Source organism: Drosophila bipectinata, chromosome 3R (genome assembly GCF_030179905.1).
Source record: "Drosophila bipectinata strain 14024-0381.07 chromosome 3R, DbipHiC1v2, whole genome shotgun sequence".
Lineage (NCBI taxonomy): Eukaryota > Metazoa > Arthropoda > Insecta > Diptera > Drosophilidae > Drosophila > Drosophila bipectinata.
This window is the reverse complement of record NC_091739.1, coordinates 13,961,858-13,977,720: the sequence shown is the minus strand read 5'-3', so window position 1 is coordinate 13,977,720 and position 15,863 is coordinate 13,961,858. Positions and strand designations below refer to the sequence as shown.

At 41.0% G+C, this 15,863-nt stretch overlaps 7 protein-coding genes and 1 long non-coding RNA gene across 9 annotated transcripts; 4 read left to right on the top strand and 4 right to left on the bottom strand.

Annotated features, from left to right (window-relative positions):
* Window positions 1-1,066: 1,066 nt before the first annotated feature.
* On the bottom strand, window positions 1,067-3,581 carry Mcm5 (Minichromosome maintenance 5). The gene is made up of 4 exons (XM_017248401.3): window positions 3,319-3,581; window positions 2,154-3,264; window positions 1,278-2,099; window positions 1,067-1,213 (listed from the first exon to the last, which is right to left on the bottom strand). The coding sequence occupies exons 1-4, from the start codon at window positions 3,468-3,470 to the stop codon at window positions 1,097-1,099; spliced, it is 2,202 nt and encodes a 733-aa protein (XP_017103890.1). The 5' UTR covers window positions 3,471-3,581; the 3' UTR covers window positions 1,067-1,096.
* Window positions 3,582-3,764: 183 nt separating this feature from the next.
* Art1 (arginine methyltransferase 1) lies at window positions 3,765-5,533 on the top strand. Its single transcript, XM_017248010.3, has 4 exons — window positions 3,765-3,912; window positions 3,976-4,260; window positions 4,328-4,557; window positions 4,622-5,533. The coding sequence occupies exons 1-4, from the start codon at window positions 3,910-3,912 to the stop codon at window positions 5,241-5,243; spliced, it is 1,140 nt and encodes a 379-aa protein (XP_017103499.2). The 5' UTR covers window positions 3,765-3,909; the 3' UTR covers window positions 5,244-5,533.
* An 8-nt stretch (window positions 5,534-5,541) lies between these two features.
* On the bottom strand, window positions 5,542-7,265 carry Rbp1 (RNA-binding protein 1). 2 transcript variants are annotated; one of them, XM_017248013.3, is made up of 4 exons: window positions 7,141-7,222; window positions 6,704-7,054; window positions 5,856-6,417; window positions 5,542-5,795 (listed from the first exon to the last, which is right to left on the bottom strand). In XM_017248013.3, exons 2-3 carry the CDS (start codon window positions 7,030-7,032, stop codon window positions 6,267-6,269), a joined length of 480 nt encoding a protein of 159 aa, XP_017103502.2. In that variant the 5' UTR covers window positions 7,033-7,054; window positions 7,141-7,222; the 3' UTR covers window positions 5,542-5,795; window positions 5,856-6,266. The 2 variants fall into 2 exon arrangements, with proteins under 2 accessions (XP_017103502.2, XP_017103503.2); XM_017248014.3 differs by lacking the exon at window positions 5,856-6,417 and having other exon boundaries at window positions 7,127-7,265.
* A 154-nt stretch (window positions 7,266-7,419) lies between these two features.
* Window positions 7,420-8,977, top strand: mRpL37 (mitochondrial ribosomal protein L37). Its single transcript, XM_017248015.3, has 4 exons — window positions 7,420-7,681; window positions 7,738-8,085; window positions 8,140-8,420; window positions 8,485-8,977. The coding sequence occupies exons 1-4, from the start codon at window positions 7,506-7,508 to the stop codon at window positions 8,901-8,903; spliced, it is 1,224 nt and encodes a 407-aa protein (XP_017103504.2). The 5' UTR covers window positions 7,420-7,505; the 3' UTR covers window positions 8,904-8,977.
* A 110-nt stretch (window positions 8,978-9,087) lies between these two features.
* Window positions 9,088-10,552, top strand: LOC108129779 (uncharacterized). Its single transcript, XM_017248016.3, has 4 exons — window positions 9,088-9,340; window positions 9,424-9,579; window positions 9,649-9,815; window positions 9,876-10,552. Exons 1-4 carry the CDS (start codon window positions 9,207-9,209, stop codon window positions 10,550-10,552), a joined length of 1,134 nt encoding a protein of 377 aa, XP_017103505.2. The 5' UTR covers window positions 9,088-9,206.
* A 122-nt stretch (window positions 10,553-10,674) lies between these two features.
* Window positions 10,675-11,862, bottom strand: Desi (DM4/DM12 domain-containing protein Desiccate). Its single transcript, XM_017248017.3, has 5 exons — window positions 11,676-11,862; window positions 11,492-11,627; window positions 11,282-11,435; window positions 11,037-11,223; window positions 10,675-10,970 (listed from the first exon to the last, which is right to left on the bottom strand). The coding sequence occupies exons 1-5, from the start codon at window positions 11,768-11,770 to the stop codon at window positions 10,757-10,759; spliced, it is 786 nt and encodes a 261-aa protein (XP_017103506.2). The 5' UTR covers window positions 11,771-11,862; the 3' UTR covers window positions 10,675-10,756.
* A 630-nt stretch (window positions 11,863-12,492) lies between these two features.
* On the bottom strand, window positions 12,493-13,240 carry LOC108129450 (uncharacterized). Its single transcript, XR_011443195.1, has 3 exons — window positions 13,082-13,240; window positions 12,816-13,024; window positions 12,493-12,753 (listed from the first exon to the last, which is right to left on the bottom strand). It is a non-coding gene; the product is annotated as an uncharacterized lncRNA (long non-coding RNA).
* A 141-nt stretch (window positions 13,241-13,381) lies between these two features.
* On the top strand, window positions 13,382-15,579 carry LOC108129383 (protein qua-1-like). The gene is made up of 4 exons (XM_017247359.3): window positions 13,382-13,539; window positions 13,600-13,829; window positions 13,880-15,146; window positions 15,209-15,579. The coding sequence occupies exons 1-4, from the start codon at window positions 13,496-13,498 to the stop codon at window positions 15,297-15,299; spliced, it is 1,632 nt and encodes a 543-aa protein (XP_017102848.2). The 5' UTR covers window positions 13,382-13,495; the 3' UTR covers window positions 15,300-15,579.
* Window positions 15,580-15,863: the final 284 nt, after the last annotated feature.

Below are 15,863 nucleotides of genomic sequence, written 5' to 3'. Positions count from 1 at the left end.
AATATTTTTAGCAATTTGATCAATAAATTTTGGAAGAACTTGACGTCAACAAAATGGCGTCACCAGGAATGAATGTATCGGAAATAAATATTATTGCCACGAAGCTTAAAAATAATAAAGTCATTTTATGGATACGTACGAGTATTTTGTGGTAAACAAACATGTAAAGATTTCCTTCCGGAAATTCATAAATATCAAATGCTTATATTCGCCATTGTATTTAAATACCAAGAAGAGTACGAGAAGCTTACGTATTTCTGAAAAATGTTGCATATATCGAGTACATTTCTGCGTGCACACTTATGTACTATTATGTGGCTGTGCATGCGCAAATATACTAATTGAGTTTTGTATAAAAGGAAGTAATAAACGTTCTCAAACAGAGGAAAAAATATTTTTAAAAAATTGGCAAAAGGCCAAGGTAATATGATTGGTTTTTGTGATTTGTCCGAATGACGTAGGCATACAAAACACACCCGAATCTAGAACGAATTTGTCCGTTTGTGGTGGAAAGTTGGAGGCCGACCCCACCATGTGTGTGTGTTCCTGTTCAAGCATCATCAACAAACAAAATTAAGATCTTGCTTATAATCTCGTTTTTCTCAAATGTAAACAAACTTTAATATTTATGTAACGAATCATCTGCGGGCCGATTACCTTATGGATTTCGAAAACCATGGGATTTCCTCGTTATCCGAATATTTTGGAAAACGCGTATAAATTTCACTTTTGTATATTTGCCAAATCTTGGGAATACTTGAAATCTGAAATCCTTTTATCTAAAAAGAAAAGCATCTGTACAGCATCATGTATGTTATGGGACAAGGCAAAATTTGGCAACAATTTTTTCGGTAATACTCGGTATTTTATGTATATCTGTAGCTTTAATAAAAATTTAAAAACCCTCTAAACAAAATTAAAGTTTTTTTTTTATTTTTTTAATAATTTTAATTTTAATTTTTTTTTATTTTTTCAACTAATTTTTTGTATGAAAAAGAATGTATGTTTTTCTTAATAATAAAGATGAGGGTACAAGAATGACAATAGATTGTTGTAACATGAAACGAATGATAAATAATGATTTTAATAACACTGGTTAGCAAATTCGGTAGAGCATCTTTCGCTGCATCCTGTGCTGAAGCTCTCCGCGTCGAATCATGGTGTGAATCACTTTCATGATAGTGCGTTCCTCATACTTCTGACGTAAAAAGTCCTACAAATAAAACAAAATATGTATTGTTAGGTAAATAAATAAAATGTTTAAGCAAACAATGTACCTGCAATATGTTCTGCTCAGAGACTTGAGATCCAATAGCAAAACGACGCTTTAACTGCTTTTCGATGCGATTTAGAATTTCCTGGTCCTCTTCCGTGGTGAATCCTTCAGCTCCAGCCAAGCTGCCAGTCATCGCAGCATCCAGAGTTGATACTTGGAAAAGGCGAAGTGCCTCGTTTACATGTTCATCGGTGGCAAATGGAAGCAAGCGTATTTTCGCGAGAGATTCTGAGATCCGGATGACAGCCTCCAGCTGGCGCACGGTGATCGGAATGCTCAGTCGCTTGTCAGAGTTCTTCTCCTGCTGACCGGCACCACTGCGCATGAGGACGTAGCGACTCTTCAGCTTCTCCCCGGCGGCCTCACTAAGTCTTGGACCGCAATGTGTACGACAGTAGTGGATGTACTTCTTGAACGTCGACAACGATATCTCTCCTTCTGTCATTTCTTTTGGTAAAGGTTTACTAGAGCTAAGATGGACGTTGATGATATGCTTGGCCAGAGTAATATCCCGCGTTTCATCGTGCACATCCTTGACAATGAAAATCATATCAAAACGGGACAAGATAGTGGGCATAAAGTCAATGTTCTCCTCGCCCTTGGTATCATCCCATCGTCCGAAAATGGAGTTGGCAGCCGCCAGGACCGAGCAACGGGAGTTCAAAGTGGTGGTGATGCCAGCCTTCGCAATGGATATGGTCTGCTGCTCCATTGCCTCGTGAATAGCGACACGATCGTCTTCCCTCATCTTATCGAACTCATCAATGCAGACCACTCCTCCATCGGCTAAAACCATAGCGCCGCCTTCCATGACAAAATTACGCTAAGAAAAGAGTAATGTTAAAGAAACTCCAGAAATACAATAAAATAGACCTACCGATTGCGGATCCTTTATAACCGAAGCCGTCAGACCGGCAGCACTGGATCCTTTGCCTGACGTATATACTCCAATTGGCGCCACCTTCTCCACAAACTTAAGCAGCTGCGACTTTGCTGTACCAGGATCACCCAGCAGCAGAACGTTAATGTCCCCACGACGGCACAAACCATCGGGAAGGCGCTTTCGGGAGCCACCAAAGAGCATGCACGTAATGGCTTTCTTAATGTCCCGCGATCCAAAGATACTCGGAGCCAAGGACTCGGAAAGCCTCTCATAAATATCGCCAGAGGCGGCCATGCGCCGGAAGTTCTCTTCCTCGTCGCTGGTGATATTACTATACCGGGAGATGGCACCCGCTCCCTCTGAATCAACGGTAATGCCCACCACTCGCATATAGGGAGCCCGAACACCTACTACTGCTTTTTCACGTCCATCTTGGCGAGAAGGTCTTCCAACTTTACGAATCGAGTAAATTCCCTGGATCAGGACGCGATTGCCGGGCACTACACGCTCACACAGCGAGCGATCGCAGAACAGCTGGAGATGCCTGGGAATCTCACCCTGGGGCACAAAGTCAGGCAGCTCCTGCAGTTTGAGGGTTTGAAAATCTACGCACTTGCATTTGTCCGGCATGATAAAGAACGGATCTAGGGGACATTTGGGTCTACCAGCCTGCTCTGTCGTACACTTCCTGGGCAGGGCATAGCCCTCCAATCCAGGATTCACTTTAAGGTTTGGTATGACAGTGCTGCAAGACATGCACTGGATGGACATACGTGTGGCCTTGGCACTAATTCCAGAAGCAGCGACAATGATACCAGCTATTTTGACCAACTTCGACACGCAGTCAGACTTTAATTCGCGTATGTTCGTGGGATTGGCATTGGAGGTCAGCAAAATCTGAATGTCGTGCATGTGCTCCTCGTGTTCGGGACGCGGAGCTGTGATCTCGTCGGCCACCTCCCGGGCAGCTTCCTCAAAGATCTGCAAGTGCTCCGTGGGCTGCTTGTTAAGCTTGTCTGCCAGAGCCTCATCGAAGCCAACCAGGTCCTCCATTTCGATCTCCAAGAAGTACCGCCCATTGAGATAGTTCCTCTTGAGAGTATCGCTAAGCGTAAATTATAATTAGTTGTGTTTGGTTTTTAGTTTTCATTCCACTCACCGATATTTGTAAAAGAAGTTATCCTCATTGAAGGTGCGTATGAATTCCTTGTACTTCTTCTTCACTGCCTGAAGATTGATCTGCGTATCCTGCTGGTTCTCGCCACCGAAATTGTCAGAGAAAAACACTCCTGCGTCATCAAAGCCTTCCATCTTAAGCAATAAACAAATGTAATATGAGATAAATAAAAGGTTTGTGGCTCGCTTGATGCCTTGTGCTATTTATTTTGCCGCCAAATTGCCAAGCGGTAATGTGGCTGTGTTTTGATCGCAAAAAAATACACCAAAAACTTCAGTACTTTGCAACACATGTTGCAACATGGGCGCCGAAAAGGGTTTGATCGGCATTTAATTGTTTCTCTGTATTTATTATGTTTTTGATTAAAGGTGAATACAGTTTTAAAAAATATTTCATTTACATACATTTTGTCAAAAAAGAACAAAAGACTCAAAATGGTTCAGCTAGAGCTACCCTTAGATGCAGTGTTGTACAACGAATTCGCAAACTAGCGTGCTGTAGCAATAGTCCATTTTTTAGTCGCTACCTTTTTTCGACGGGAGAATTTTTGACAGACGCTAAAAAAAATTAATTATGGTGAGTTCACGTTGATATGTCTATAATTCTATGAGGAGTATAGCTGACACATTCACCCGACAGGCCAGCACAGACATCCCGATGGAAGCAGCAGTGGAAAACGCGACCGGCCTCACGCCCAATTCAAACAATGTGCTGAAGAAGCTGCCCGCCAGCGGCACGGATTCTTCCACCGGAGCCAACGCTAACGCCAATACAAATGCTAATGCCGATGAGATGACATCGCGGGACTACTATTTCGACTCCTACGCTCACTTCGGCATCCACGAGGAGATGCTCAAAGACGAAGTGCGCACCGTCACATACCGCAACGCCATGTACCACAACAAGCATTTGTTCCAGGGAAAGGTAGGATGGAAAGGGTTTTGGGGTTATACCGTCTACATTTGCTTATCGGGGATTCTCTTTATTACAGACTGTTCTTGATGTGGGTTGCGGTACAGGTATACTTTCAATGTTTGCCGCTAAAGCCGGCGCCGCCCAGGTCATCGCAGTGGATTGCTCCAACATTATTGAGTTTGCCCGCCAAGTAGTCATTGACAACAATCTTCAGGATGTAATCAAGGTTGTCAAGGGCAAGATTGAAGAGATCGAACTGCCGAATGGTATTGAGGGAGTGGACATTATTATTTCGGAATGGATGGGGTAGGTTTTGTGGACTGCCACAACCAAAAGTACTTTTAGCTTATGTATCTTTTTTTGTATACAGCTACTGCCTTTTCTACGAGTCCATGCTGGACACAGTGCTGTACGCGCGAGACAAGTGGCTTAAGCCCGGCGGCATGATGTTCCCAGATCGTGGAACTCTTTACATTACTGCCATTGAGGATCGGCAGTACAAGGATGAGAAAATTAACTGGTGGGATGATGTATACGGCTTTGATATGAGCTGCATCCGTAAAGTGGCTGTGACTGAACCATTAGTGGACGTGGTTGACCCCAAACAAGTAGTATCGACATCGTGCATGGTCAAGGAAGTCGACCTCTACACCGTCCAGAAGGCGGACCTCAACTTTGCTTCACAGTTTAGTTTGACAATCAAGCGCAATGATTTCGTCCAGGCGCTGGTCACATACTTCAACATCGAGTTCACAAAGTGCCACAAGCGACTCGGTTTTAGCACGTCGCCCGATTCCACATACACACATTGGAAGCAGACGGTGTTCTACTTGGACGACCAAATGACTGCAAAGAAGAATGAAGAGATCACCGGTACGTTCCAGATGAAGCCCAACGAGCGGAATAATCGCGACCTCGACTTTGTGATCGACATTAACTTCAAGGGCGAGCTGTCGGAGATACATGAGACGAACACATACCGTATGCGCTAGGTCTGCCATAAAAATCCCGATTTGCATTGTGGACTGGGGCTCAGAGCCCGCAGAAAGGTTATATAAAAATGACTAGACGTAAGGTATATTCCAGTGCGAAATGTGCAACGAATTGTGTTGCGTCTTCTCTTAAGTTTAAAGTGTACCTTTGTTAGTATACAACATAATTTTACGATTGTGCGCCTGTTTAAATTATTATCCGATCGTACGTTTGAGGAAAGTTGTACAGTAGCACGTCAATTCTCACATAATAAACTGTGTGCATCATGCATGTCACTTTTTGCTGGAAACAGATATGTTTTTATTTCGTTTTTCAGTGTTTCTTTATTTGATACAAAAAAAAAGGGATTCTCGAATGCATCGCATAGTGTCTATTGTCATTTTCAAACTATGTGCTTACTTACATCGCAATCCAAGTAGAGATTGCGATTTTACTTAAATGGTATCCTCTTGAAAACATCTCAGTGGCGATCTCGGGAGTCCGACCGGCTTCGGCGATCGCAGGAATAGCTCCGGCTGCGTGGCGAACGGGAGCGACGAGGAGAACGGGATCTGCAATTAATGTTTTGTGGGAAATGATAAATAAGTTTATATATAAATTCATTTGCGCACTACTGAGAAAAGAGAGAGTGCATGTACATACGCCTTAAAAGTTGCTGAAAATAAACGATGCCTCTAAGATGCCATTTTGGCCAAAAAAAAAATTGAAAACAACTAAGGTAAACGCGGAATATCTTCAGAGAATTGTGCTTACGAATTATTTTCATTCAATTATAAAAAAAACTTGAAGTAAAAATTTAAATAATTGAGTTCTGATTGATTTTGTGCCTCATTGTAAAGCTTCTAAAGAATTTTAAATGTGGAATAGGGTCATTTTCAGTATTAACACAACAAAAATATTTCAAAACTAGTAAACGTCAAGTAAAGCATATTGTTTGATAAAAAAAATGCATTTTTTTAAACAAAAAAAGATACGCAGGATAACTTCATAAGTAGAACTCTGGCGACTGCAATGCTCTTCTTCTACGATGAAAACGCGCAGAACTTGATAATTTTTAGAGTTGAAAGTTGAAGATTGCTGGCAGTGGCTGTGAAGATGGTTGCAGGTTGTGGGTTGCTGATGTTGTAGAAGGAAGAAGTAGCAGTGGAAGTAGTTCTAGCCGAAGGAGTTATCCTGAAAAAGTGTCGATAACTCTTATTTAACACATACCAAACGCTAATATATCATAAATATTGTAGGTGTAAGCAATTAGTACCTCCATGTACTTAGTCGAGGGTAGATCTTACTTTGCATTTGTTGGGTAAACAATTTTAATTTCACTTACTAATTGCAATTTGGCAATAGAGCAGAATAATTAATATTAAATTTATATGGAAATGAAATGTATTCAGTTTTATGTAAATGATTTCCAGAGATTGGCCTTCAACGGCCTAGGTCTGCCCTGATATTTGATTATTACCTGTAACGTCCGGATCCGAATCGTCCGCCACTGCTACTGCCACTTTCGAATCCGCCTCGACGGCGGTCACGTGAGCGGCCCGAGGACATTTCCACTCGAATGCGTGTGCCGCAGCAGCGAGTGCCGTCAAGCGCCCGGGTTGCATCCTCCGCATCACGCCTGTCTTCAAACTCAACGAAGGCAAAACCAGGTGGGTTGCGAGCAACCCATACGTTCCTCAATGGTCCATATTTTGAAAAGGCGTTCTCTATTTCGTATTTAGACGCCGATGATCCCAAGTTTCCCACATATACCTTGCAGGCCAGATCCCATTCTCTGTAGCGGGGCATGTCTCTTGATGCTCGTGAATTACTGGTCAGATATATAATAGGTAAAATAAGTAATGCTTAGCTGGGATTGTTGAGACAAATATATTGCAATTACCTCTTAATATTTACCGTCAATTAATTGGTAAAAATCTCCGGCAAAGCACCGTGTTTGCAACAATCGCTAAAAGTAAGACCGTACTCACAATATAGTGTATGGATCTTGCGACGATAGTTTTTGCGGCAGTTTTGGGTCATTACAGGTATTTAACTTAATGTTAATTATTTTTAATAATTTATTATAAAAAAAAAAATAATAAAAATAAATGGCCTCATATATTAAGATATAAAATTTAAAAATCAGATGGAAGAGAAATTCAGTGACATCGATAACGATAATTCAGTGACTGCCTATCGTCCGTCCCTAATTCCCATTTCATAACCAGTCCGCCGGGCTCCACTTTTTTAACAAAAACATTAGCTAAATCTTAACTGAAATGAGGCTGACAAATACGTTATGTGCCCAGCATATTGGCTGGCATTTTAAGAAGCATTGGCTAGTCCAGGGAAAGCGAGTTCCAAAGGAAACAGGAGCAGCCGCCGAGCTTTTGAAACTGGGGATAACCATCAAGACACCTGAGGACATATTGAACCCCAGGGTGGAGTTACCGAGGTTGGTTTGAATGCAAAAATTACCTTCATCTTAGATAATGTATTGTTCTCTTTCAGAGTCAACATAGTGGGAGACCGGGAGCGTCCAATTCCTCTAGACAGTTCACATCCAAACTGGCATTCGAAAGTCTGCCATACGATTTCTGATAGCAACGTTGTGATTGGCGGTTTACCCCAAGCCCAGGTCCTGACCAACTCTATAGAGATTCCGACGTTTCCCAAGAAAATCGAGGATGCGATTGCCAACCAGGAGTTGCCTAGTTCCATTGACAAGAATGTTAAGCACGCAATATTAGCTTCCCACGTGTACGACGCGGAGCAAGTCAAGTTGCCAAAGGTTAGGAACCCAGATCGTCCCAATTTTAACCTGCCGCGAACTTATGGAATTTCCCACGAAAGAGTCAAGTAGGTGAAATCTTCATTACTTTTAAACATTTTAATAATTTATTTAAATTGTAGTCGCCTGTTAATCAACAAACTTATACACGAAAGCGACAAGCTAGCCAACGAGTCAGTTACGTTGCAACGAAAGTTGATGGACAATGCTCCATTCCAAACGTTCATAAACCACGACGAAAACCTTTTCAGCTTTGATCTGGTTGCGCAAAAGGTAGTTGTTTCCAATAAAGCTATTGAGGCTATAAAGGGAAAATTTGAAGGAAATGTTCCCGACCTGTACCCAATGAAGTGCACTATTTCGATTCCAAAGCAACATATTTATGTTAATGAGAACTTCTACCGTAAGTTTCAAATCTTCGTTTATATAAATATCAATTTTTCATAAAGTTTCTCTTTTTTTTTTAGCTTTGAGTGCTACCCAAACCTGTTCGCATCCACACACGATATTCTCCGTTTTCAACAAGCACTTGGTCAATAACGTACACAAATCCGAGGTTACAACTTCGCAGCTGCATGCGAGAACCCTGCTGAAAGCTTTTGGTGTGGCTGTGGCGAGGGCCAAGCAATTACATGGGGACTCGGCCGGCGGTGTCCTGCCCAAACCAATTGTGGTGCAAAGTGTTCAGACCGACGGCAGAACCTTCCACTTTGGTGTACTGCAACTGAACACACTCGATCCCAACAGTTCTACAAAGAACTTGTGGTTCCAGAGACAAAGCTATGATCTATTTTCAGAATGTGGCTACAAATCTGGAAAGTCATTTTTGGAGAATTATAATGGCGATGTCTTCCGAATCCTAAATGCATTTTATAACAACTCTTAAAATATAAATGCACCTTAAAAATAAAAACTGTTTTTGTTATCTGTCCCGGATTAAATAAATAGAATTAAAACATGTTTGCTTTCGATAGACTTTGAAGTGTGGCTTATTGTCGCTTAGCTTTTCCTGTTTATCCTTTGATCGATATCCTCGACCCTACCCCAAGCTATTAAAATATACTCCATGGCAACGCGGATGCACAAATTTGTTTATGCATCGATGTATTGACTGCTGATAGGGGCTTTTGAAGACTTCATTTACCCACACACATTTAAAGTTTAAAAAAGTAAAAAAAAAAACGCCATCATGAACAGGCTTAAGTCAGCCACAAGCTCCAACAACAGTGGCACATCCTCGGAAACCAGCGAGACGCAAAGTGTGGATGACCAGCAAAGTGCTTCGCAATCGAACGTTCGTGCTAGTAGTGCATCATTGAATAGGTACATAAGTATTATGCCAATTAAATTTAGTTTAACAAATAACATCATTAGTTTACTTATGAAAAATAAATTTATTTTAATAGAGCAAAAAACAGTTGGAGACGCATGAAGGACCTGGCGGCGGAAAAGGAAAAAGAAAATGAGTCCAAGCGCCCACCATGGCGCGCTGTTAGCGTCTCAACGCTCACGAAACCTGATAAAAGTGCCCTGTTGCGGGCCAAATTACTGGACGCTTCAAGGTTAAAAAATTTGTTTACCTTATTTACACTTAAAAATAATTAAAAAAAAAATGGTATACCCCCAAACAGACGGCTGAGAGCGGGTAAGGCCAATGTAGCTCTGCAAACCGACTTCGTGCCTACAAAGCTAATGAAAGAGGCCAGCTTTGGTGTCCAACATGACCTCATTCTTCGCAAGGAAATAGGCATTCTAACCGATGGACAATATTCAAAGAAGAAAGATGGGTTTCAGCAGTGTAAGTTTTATGAAAAATATTCACATTTTTAATATTTCTAAGGTCTTTATTGAATTTCAGACGTCCTGACTTACTCCATGTCTCAAATGACCGATAGTGTGGATACTGTTTCGCGACAAACTCAAACCCTACTGCCCAAGGCCTACAATAACGATCTGGTAAACTCGTATTTGACGAACTCTGATGAGGACGGCAGTGAAATTACATCCGATGTTGAAAAGAGACTTGGCGATCAAATTGCAAAGATACGGAAGCTTAACTTTAACGAGTCCTCGCAGCCTAGAAAAAATATTAATAATTCAAACTTGGCTCCAACTCTTGCGTCTTGGCATTTCGACGACGATGCAGTGGAAATGGAGTCTGAGCGGCATTTTATACCCTATATTATTGAGCCGTATAAGCCCTGGCGAAGCTTTGTACCTTTTCCCTTTAGGTTACGAGGTAATTCTCTTATCGGAACCCAGAAAATCGATTGGTATGCCTTGCTGCAGTCTATTGACGATTTGATCAAGGAGTCCAACAACTTGGTTGACAAGCTGGAACACATTATGCTTGAGGGTCGGGTACACCGCAATTCTGTATTGAATAAGTTGGATAAAATACCAAAATTTGATCCTGGCAAGTTTATTCTGCCCTCAGAGCAATGGTTGCCTTTGATTGAGCAGCAGGAAAAGCAGCTTCAGATTCTTTTACAAGGCAACGAACCAAATAATACTTATTCACATCCACAGCTTTAAAAAAGGTATAGATCACTGAATTATCAGCCATAGGCTCAATTTTAATCATCATTAGCACAAATACAATGTTAAAAAGAAAACATTCTGTTAAATAAAGGCAAAACCATTCTGTTTTATTTAATTTTGTAAAATATTTTGGGTCGGACAGATTAGTACTATAAATGATGGGAAACAATTTTTTATCATATTAACAAACAACTAAGCCTATGCTTTCTTATCGCGAGAAATTGCTGACGATTTTCCCTTTCCCTGGGGATTTTTCTTGGGCATTAGTTTCATAATAATATCAGTGGCTGATTTGCTGTCTAAAGGACAATTGGAGTAGACTTCCTCGCAAGGTCGGTCCCCAGATCGTTTTCCATGTTCCAGGGCTTCTTTTATAGCCGTACCATCTAGCAGATAATCAACGAGAGAATTTCTAAAAAATAGGGAAAGTCAAAATAAGCATTTGAGAAAATTATATTATTTAAAAAATGTTCTTTACTCGGAGAGCATATGAATAAATTCATCCATTTGGTCTGAGGAACCTAGTTTCATGTTGTACTCCGTCGAGCGAACGTATCCACAGACAGCACGTTGCATGCAACTCGTCGAATCTATGTTATTTTGTCCCAGGACATCGTCGATTTTGTTTATCATGCTACTAAGAGGCGTCAGGTCATTGTCCTCACCTGTAAGTTAAATAACATGTTTTGGAGTCTAATCCTATATATTAAATAATATACTTACTTCGACCGTAGCCTCCATAACCGCCGTGGAATGCGGACAAAATCTTAGGAATCAAAATAATGGCGCCAATGCCCACTAGAGTTCCCAAAACAACGCCACCCAAATCCAGTTTAATGGGATTGTATGCCGACAATCCAGTTCCACCAGGATAACCCTAAAGGCATAATGATTTAGTGTCTTAGGCTTTCATTATTTTAAAATCGTTCATACATTTAAAGATCCATATCCTGTGGTATATCCCAATCTTTCCAGCCTGTCTTTTGTGGAAGCAGTCTGCGGTTCACTGGGTTGGGTTTTGTTTTCATTATAATACGACCGATCTCGCTGTGCTTTTTCCGCATAGAATCTGCAGTTAAAAGTAAGTATTATTTCCCGATAAATAAAATCAACTTACTTATGACTGTCTTCGTATTTGGGAATTGCACTGGCATAGCTTAGCAACAGCATAATTCCAAGCAACTGCAACACGACAAGGCAATTCATTTTCATCCTGATTTGTTGTTAAGTATAGTATCCTTTGGGCTTGTGGGTTATTAAATATTCCTTTTTGGCGTTTTATCCAGGGGATCTAACGGTGTGCTCGTTTGGCTTCAAACTAACTTTTCGAGCGGCAGAAACTCCACTATTTATAGGAGTTGCCCAAAAATTCAAGCAATTTGTCAAATTACAAAATGTCAGGCAGTGTGCAGATTTGAATGCCGTTTATGCGAGTATTTGGGAAAAGTGAGGAAAGAAACTCATTCTAGCAAGACGAATGAATAGGTGTTTGTAACCACAAAGGCACTTAGGTGTGTGCACACACGCACAGTGTAATCCCCGTGGAGTAAAAGCATCATAGCATTTATGCCGCTGTAATGCGCAATTTTCATTGCAGACTCAATTATTTAACAAAATTATCGCAGTCAACGTAAAGTCGCGATCACGCTTTGTGGGCGGATAAATTGAGCAGCCATGCAGTTAAAACTATACATAAATATTTATGTACTACGTGGCTTCCAATGTATCGAAATCGCGACTTGGGACCTCGGAGACACATGGAAGTGCTTTGCACCTGCGACAGTTGCATCATTATGGGGCGCATCGGACCGAGAGATTTCTGGTATTAAGTCACTGACTTTTTGCCGTTCATCTCGTAAATATTTAAATACTACTGAAATTAATGGCTTTAATTTATTACCAACCCACTTATATTAAAAAGAACACCCTTAAAATAATGCCTTATAAAATAATGTTGTTTATTACGACATGAGTGGAAAAAATGTTGGCCGAAAATATGAGTAAAAAGCGAAAGAATGCACCTTCTTTGCATATTTAAATTTGTAAATTTATAAAATATATAATCCTAGTTCCATTTTATTATCTTCTCTTGGTTCCTGGATTTTTCCTTTTTTTTAAATAGCCTCGAATCCTTTCCTTGCTTTCCAAAATTGCTGCATAACCTCCTTGGCTTCGGGAAACGGTTTTTAGTGAATCTTAATAATTTATATAAGTGTGAAATTTAAATTTTCTAGTGTTAAATAATAGCGTAACTTACCCCTTATTTCATCTAGCCTGGATTTTTTATAGCTTATTGCAAAAAATTCAGGACATTCATCCTGAATTATTTGATAGCAAACTTTCTTAAGCATCGAATAAGTCTGGCAATTGAGGCAGAAAGGTCCATTGCAATAGCGGCAACAACAGAATTGGTCGGATCCTTCAGTATCCTGATGTGAAACATTAGCATACTTAAGGTTTGATGAGCTGAATAGAAATTGCGTTAAAAAATGTCTTAAGAAATCACATCGTAGACCAACATACCCACTGGTATTATCGTCATCCCACATTTTTTTGTGGATTTATTAAAAAAAAGCTTTGAATTTTGATCTTTTTAGGTTAGAAATAAAGTTATAGATTGAAATAAAATTAAGGGCTAATGTGTCTACGAAATCTACGAATGTGATGAGTAGAATTACAGATTCGAATATTGCAGAATCTTTGATTTCTTTTTTTGCAAGTGGATTTTAAAATTTAATTATTAACTTCTATGTTTCTTATCATTTTATCTCCTTGGTGGTTGATTTTAACATAAAAAGCCGGAACCATGAAAACATTTACAATTCAGTTCTCAAGTCTTATCCCTAGGCGTTGAACGTCAGTTTTCGGGATCTACATTTCGAGCCAAAATTCTACAATCAAAATTATCTGTTTGGAAAAAATGCATATTATAAAATAATGGGCATAGACTTAGAGTACATCTGCTGCAATCCAGCGTCTAGGTATGTATGTGTGTTCAAATTTGAGATCCTTATAACTAGAAATCCATTGGTTTTAAATAGTTCCTCAAGTTCGACGAAAATATTCTGTGACATTGAAAATCCTTGTAGCCCATGCAGATGTAATCGGTGCTGTAAATCAAACTTTTTGAACGATCATACCTATGCAATACTCAAGAGGATATGCCATAAGATAGTCAAAAACTGCAATCGACAGCGGTGTCGGGAACAGTATTCAGTATTTGATGGTGGAAATAGCACAAACTTAAAGCAACTGATTGGAGAACAAAGAGGTTACTTCAAGTCATTAACTAGAAATCTAATATAAGTGATTATCTTACAGATGCATACCTACAATACGGTGACGGCAGGAATAAATACACGGACGCGTTCGAAAGGTGCCGAAAAAGTCGAGGGCGCGGTGAAAGAGATGGTGACGATTACGGAGATGTCTCTAAAAGAAACCAGAAGTGCAAAGGCCGAGGTGGTGTAGACGGTGATTGGGCGGATGGATCTCGGAGAGGCAAAGGTCGTGACTACGACGGCGAGGACACTGAAGAATGGAACAAATCCAGAAAGAAAGGTCTAGGTGACGACGAAGATGGCGGAGATTCGCAGAAAAAGAAGGCCAAAGGGCGTGGGGGTATTGGTGACGACGATGAAGACGGATCCAAAAGCAAAAAGGGCAAAAAGGGTAAAGGCAAGGATAAAGATGGTGACGAAGATGGCGAGGCGGGAAAAGCTAAGGGAAAAGGAAAGGGAAAAGGGAAGGATGGGGATGAGGATGGAGATAGTGCGAAGAAAGGTGGAAAGGGAAAAGGAGCAAAGGAGGGGGACGAAGATGCCGATGGATCTAAGAAAGGCGGTAAGGGAAAAGACAAGGATGGAAAAGATGGCGGAGATGCAGCCGACGCAGCCAAAAAGGCTGGAAAAGACAAAGGCAAAGGTGAAGACGCAGACGCTGCCGCTGCTCCCAAGAAGGCTGAAAAGGGCAAGGGCAAAGGTGACGACGCAGATGCAGACGCTGCCGCGGCTGCCAAGAAGGCTGGAAAAGGCAAAGGCGAAGATTCCGAACCTGCAGCCAGAAAGTCTAAAAAAGGAAAAGGCGAGGAGGCAGACGCTGCAGCCAAGGCCAAGGAAGCCGCCGATAAGAAGGCTAAAGAAGACAAAGCAAAAGCCGACAAGGATGCGGCGGCTGCTAAGGCCAAAGCCGAAAAGGAAGCTGTTATGGCGCTAGCTAAGGCCAAGGCCGCTGCCGATAAGGAAGCTGCTGCGGCGGCAAAAGCCGCTGCTGCCGCTGCCAAGGCTAGCGGCGCTGCAGGAAAAGAATCAAAGGCCAAAAAAGGTGAAGGTGAAGGTAAAAAAAAGAGAGACTCTGCAGGAAGAAAGAGCAAATCTGGCCAAGGTCGAGCCTCTAGTGATCGTGGCAGTCGGGGTAGACGTGGAAGTCAAGGACGAGAAGGTGGCACAAGAGGGAAGGATGGAAATCGCCAGAACGATGGCAAGTCTGTAGGAAGATACGGCGAAAATCGTGATCAGCCAGGATGTCGTGTCGTCCGTACCTGCGATGTCATGCGATGTCAGTTGGAGCAAAGGGATATGTACAGATTGTGAGTCAATTCCGAGTTTTAAGCACTATCTTCTATTAATTCATATCTTTTTCAATTCACAGATGCTTTTGCCCCTGTAACGACGGACCTTTGTGCAGCCCTTGTACGCCTTGCTTACCTTATCCACCATGTTGTCCGCCCTGCATGATGTAGAAGATAGTTCAAGATCAATACAAGGCTTCTGTAAAAAGTAAACGAATCTCAAGCAATAGGGAAATAGTTGATAGAAGATAGTTACTAGAAGTAGAAAATAGTGGAACTCCTGTATATTCTAAATGTCTCTTATATAAGCCCAAAATACCCCTATAAGCCTTGTCGAAAACTAGTGAGACTGTGTGTTAAGGAGATCAGACGCTTCATTCATGTATACGCTTCATGTAGACCTCTTATATTTGCTGTTAAAATCTAATGTGCATTAAATCTTTTCATCATATTTGGTCTAAACTAGTTTTGAAAATATTCGTTTCTTTGGAATGTCCTAGTGGCTGTCTGCAGTCAGCTCTCAATGACATATTTGTTCTCCGATTAGTATGATTCTGGCAGCCTTGAAATTACGAGTCATTCATTGCCTCTCGTTAAGGTTAATGTCATAAAGAATTTGCTTTTTGAATTTCTGCCATGGTTTTTGTTTTTATATACAGGCCAGACACCTACACACGCGATTTAATACGGTGGCTATACGAAGATGATGTGCAGTTTATTTATATGTTCACAAAT

Coding starts and splice junctions, on each gene's coding strand:
- mRpL37 (XM_017248015.3), top strand. CDS start 7,506: ATGAGGCTGACAAATACGTTATGTGCCCAGCATATTGGCTGGCATTTT. Junction 7,682..7,737: donor CCCAGGGTGGAGTTACCGAG/GTTGGTTTGAAT, acceptor GTTCTCTTTCAG/AGTCAACATAGTGGGAGACC. Junction 8,086..8,139: donor ATTTCCCACGAAAGAGTCAA/GTAGGTGAAATC, acceptor TTTAAATTGTAG/TCGCCTGTTAATCAACAAAC.
- LOC108129383 (XM_017247359.3), top strand. CDS start 13,496: ATGGGCATAGACTTAGAGTACATCTGCTGCAATCCAGCGTCTAG. Junction 13,540..13,599: donor TGCTGCAATCCAGCGTCTAG/GTATGTATGTGT, acceptor GGTTTTAAATAG/TTCCTCAAGTTCGACGAAAA. Junction 15,147..15,208: donor CAAAGGGATATGTACAGATT/GTGAGTCAATTC, acceptor TTCAATTCACAG/ATGCTTTTGCCCCTGTAACG.
- Mcm5 (XM_017248401.3), bottom strand. CDS start 3,470: ATGGAAGGCTTTGATGACGCAGGAGTGTTTTTCTCTGACAATTTCGGT. Junction 3,265..3,318: donor AACTTCTTTTACAAATATCG/GTGAGTGGAATG, acceptor ATTTACGCTTAG/CGATACTCTCAAGAGGAACT. Junction 1,214..1,277: donor CTGAGCAGAACATATTGCAG/GTACATTGTTTG, acceptor TTTTATTTGTAG/GACTTTTTACGTCAGAAGTA.
- Desi (XM_017248017.3), bottom strand. CDS start 11,770: ATGAAAATGAATTGCCTTGTCGTGTTGCAGTTGCTTGGAATTATGCTG. Junction 11,436..11,491: donor CAGGATATGGATCTTTAAAT/GTATGAACGATT, acceptor TTATGCCTTTAG/GGTTATCCTGGTGGAACTGG. Junction 11,224..11,281: donor TTATGGAGGCTACGGTCGAA/GTAAGTATATTA, acceptor TTTAACTTACAG/GTGAGGACAATGACCTGACG.
- LOC108129779 (XM_017248016.3), top strand. CDS start 9,207: ATGAACAGGCTTAAGTCAGCCACAAGCTCCAACAACAGTGGCACATCC. Junction 9,580..9,648: donor AAATTACTGGACGCTTCAAG/GTTAAAAAATTT, acceptor ACCCCCAAACAG/ACGGCTGAGAGCGGGTAAGG. Junction 9,816..9,875: donor GAAAGATGGGTTTCAGCAGT/GTAAGTTTTATG, acceptor ATTGAATTTCAG/ACGTCCTGACTTACTCCATG.
- Art1 (XM_017248010.3), top strand. Junction 4,261..4,327: donor AGCATTTGTTCCAGGGAAAG/GTAGGATGGAAA, acceptor TCTTTATTACAG/ACTGTTCTTGATGTGGGTTG. Junction 4,558..4,621: donor ATTATTTCGGAATGGATGGG/GTAGGTTTTGTG, acceptor TTTTGTATACAG/CTACTGCCTTTTCTACGAGT.
- Rbp1 (XM_017248013.3), bottom strand. CDS start 7,032: ATGCCCCGCTACAGAGAATGGGATCTGGCCTGCAAGGTATATGTGGGA. Junction 6,418..6,703: donor TTCGGATCCGGACGTTACAG/GTAATAATCAAA, acceptor ACACTTTTTCAG/GATAACTCCTTCGGCTAGAA.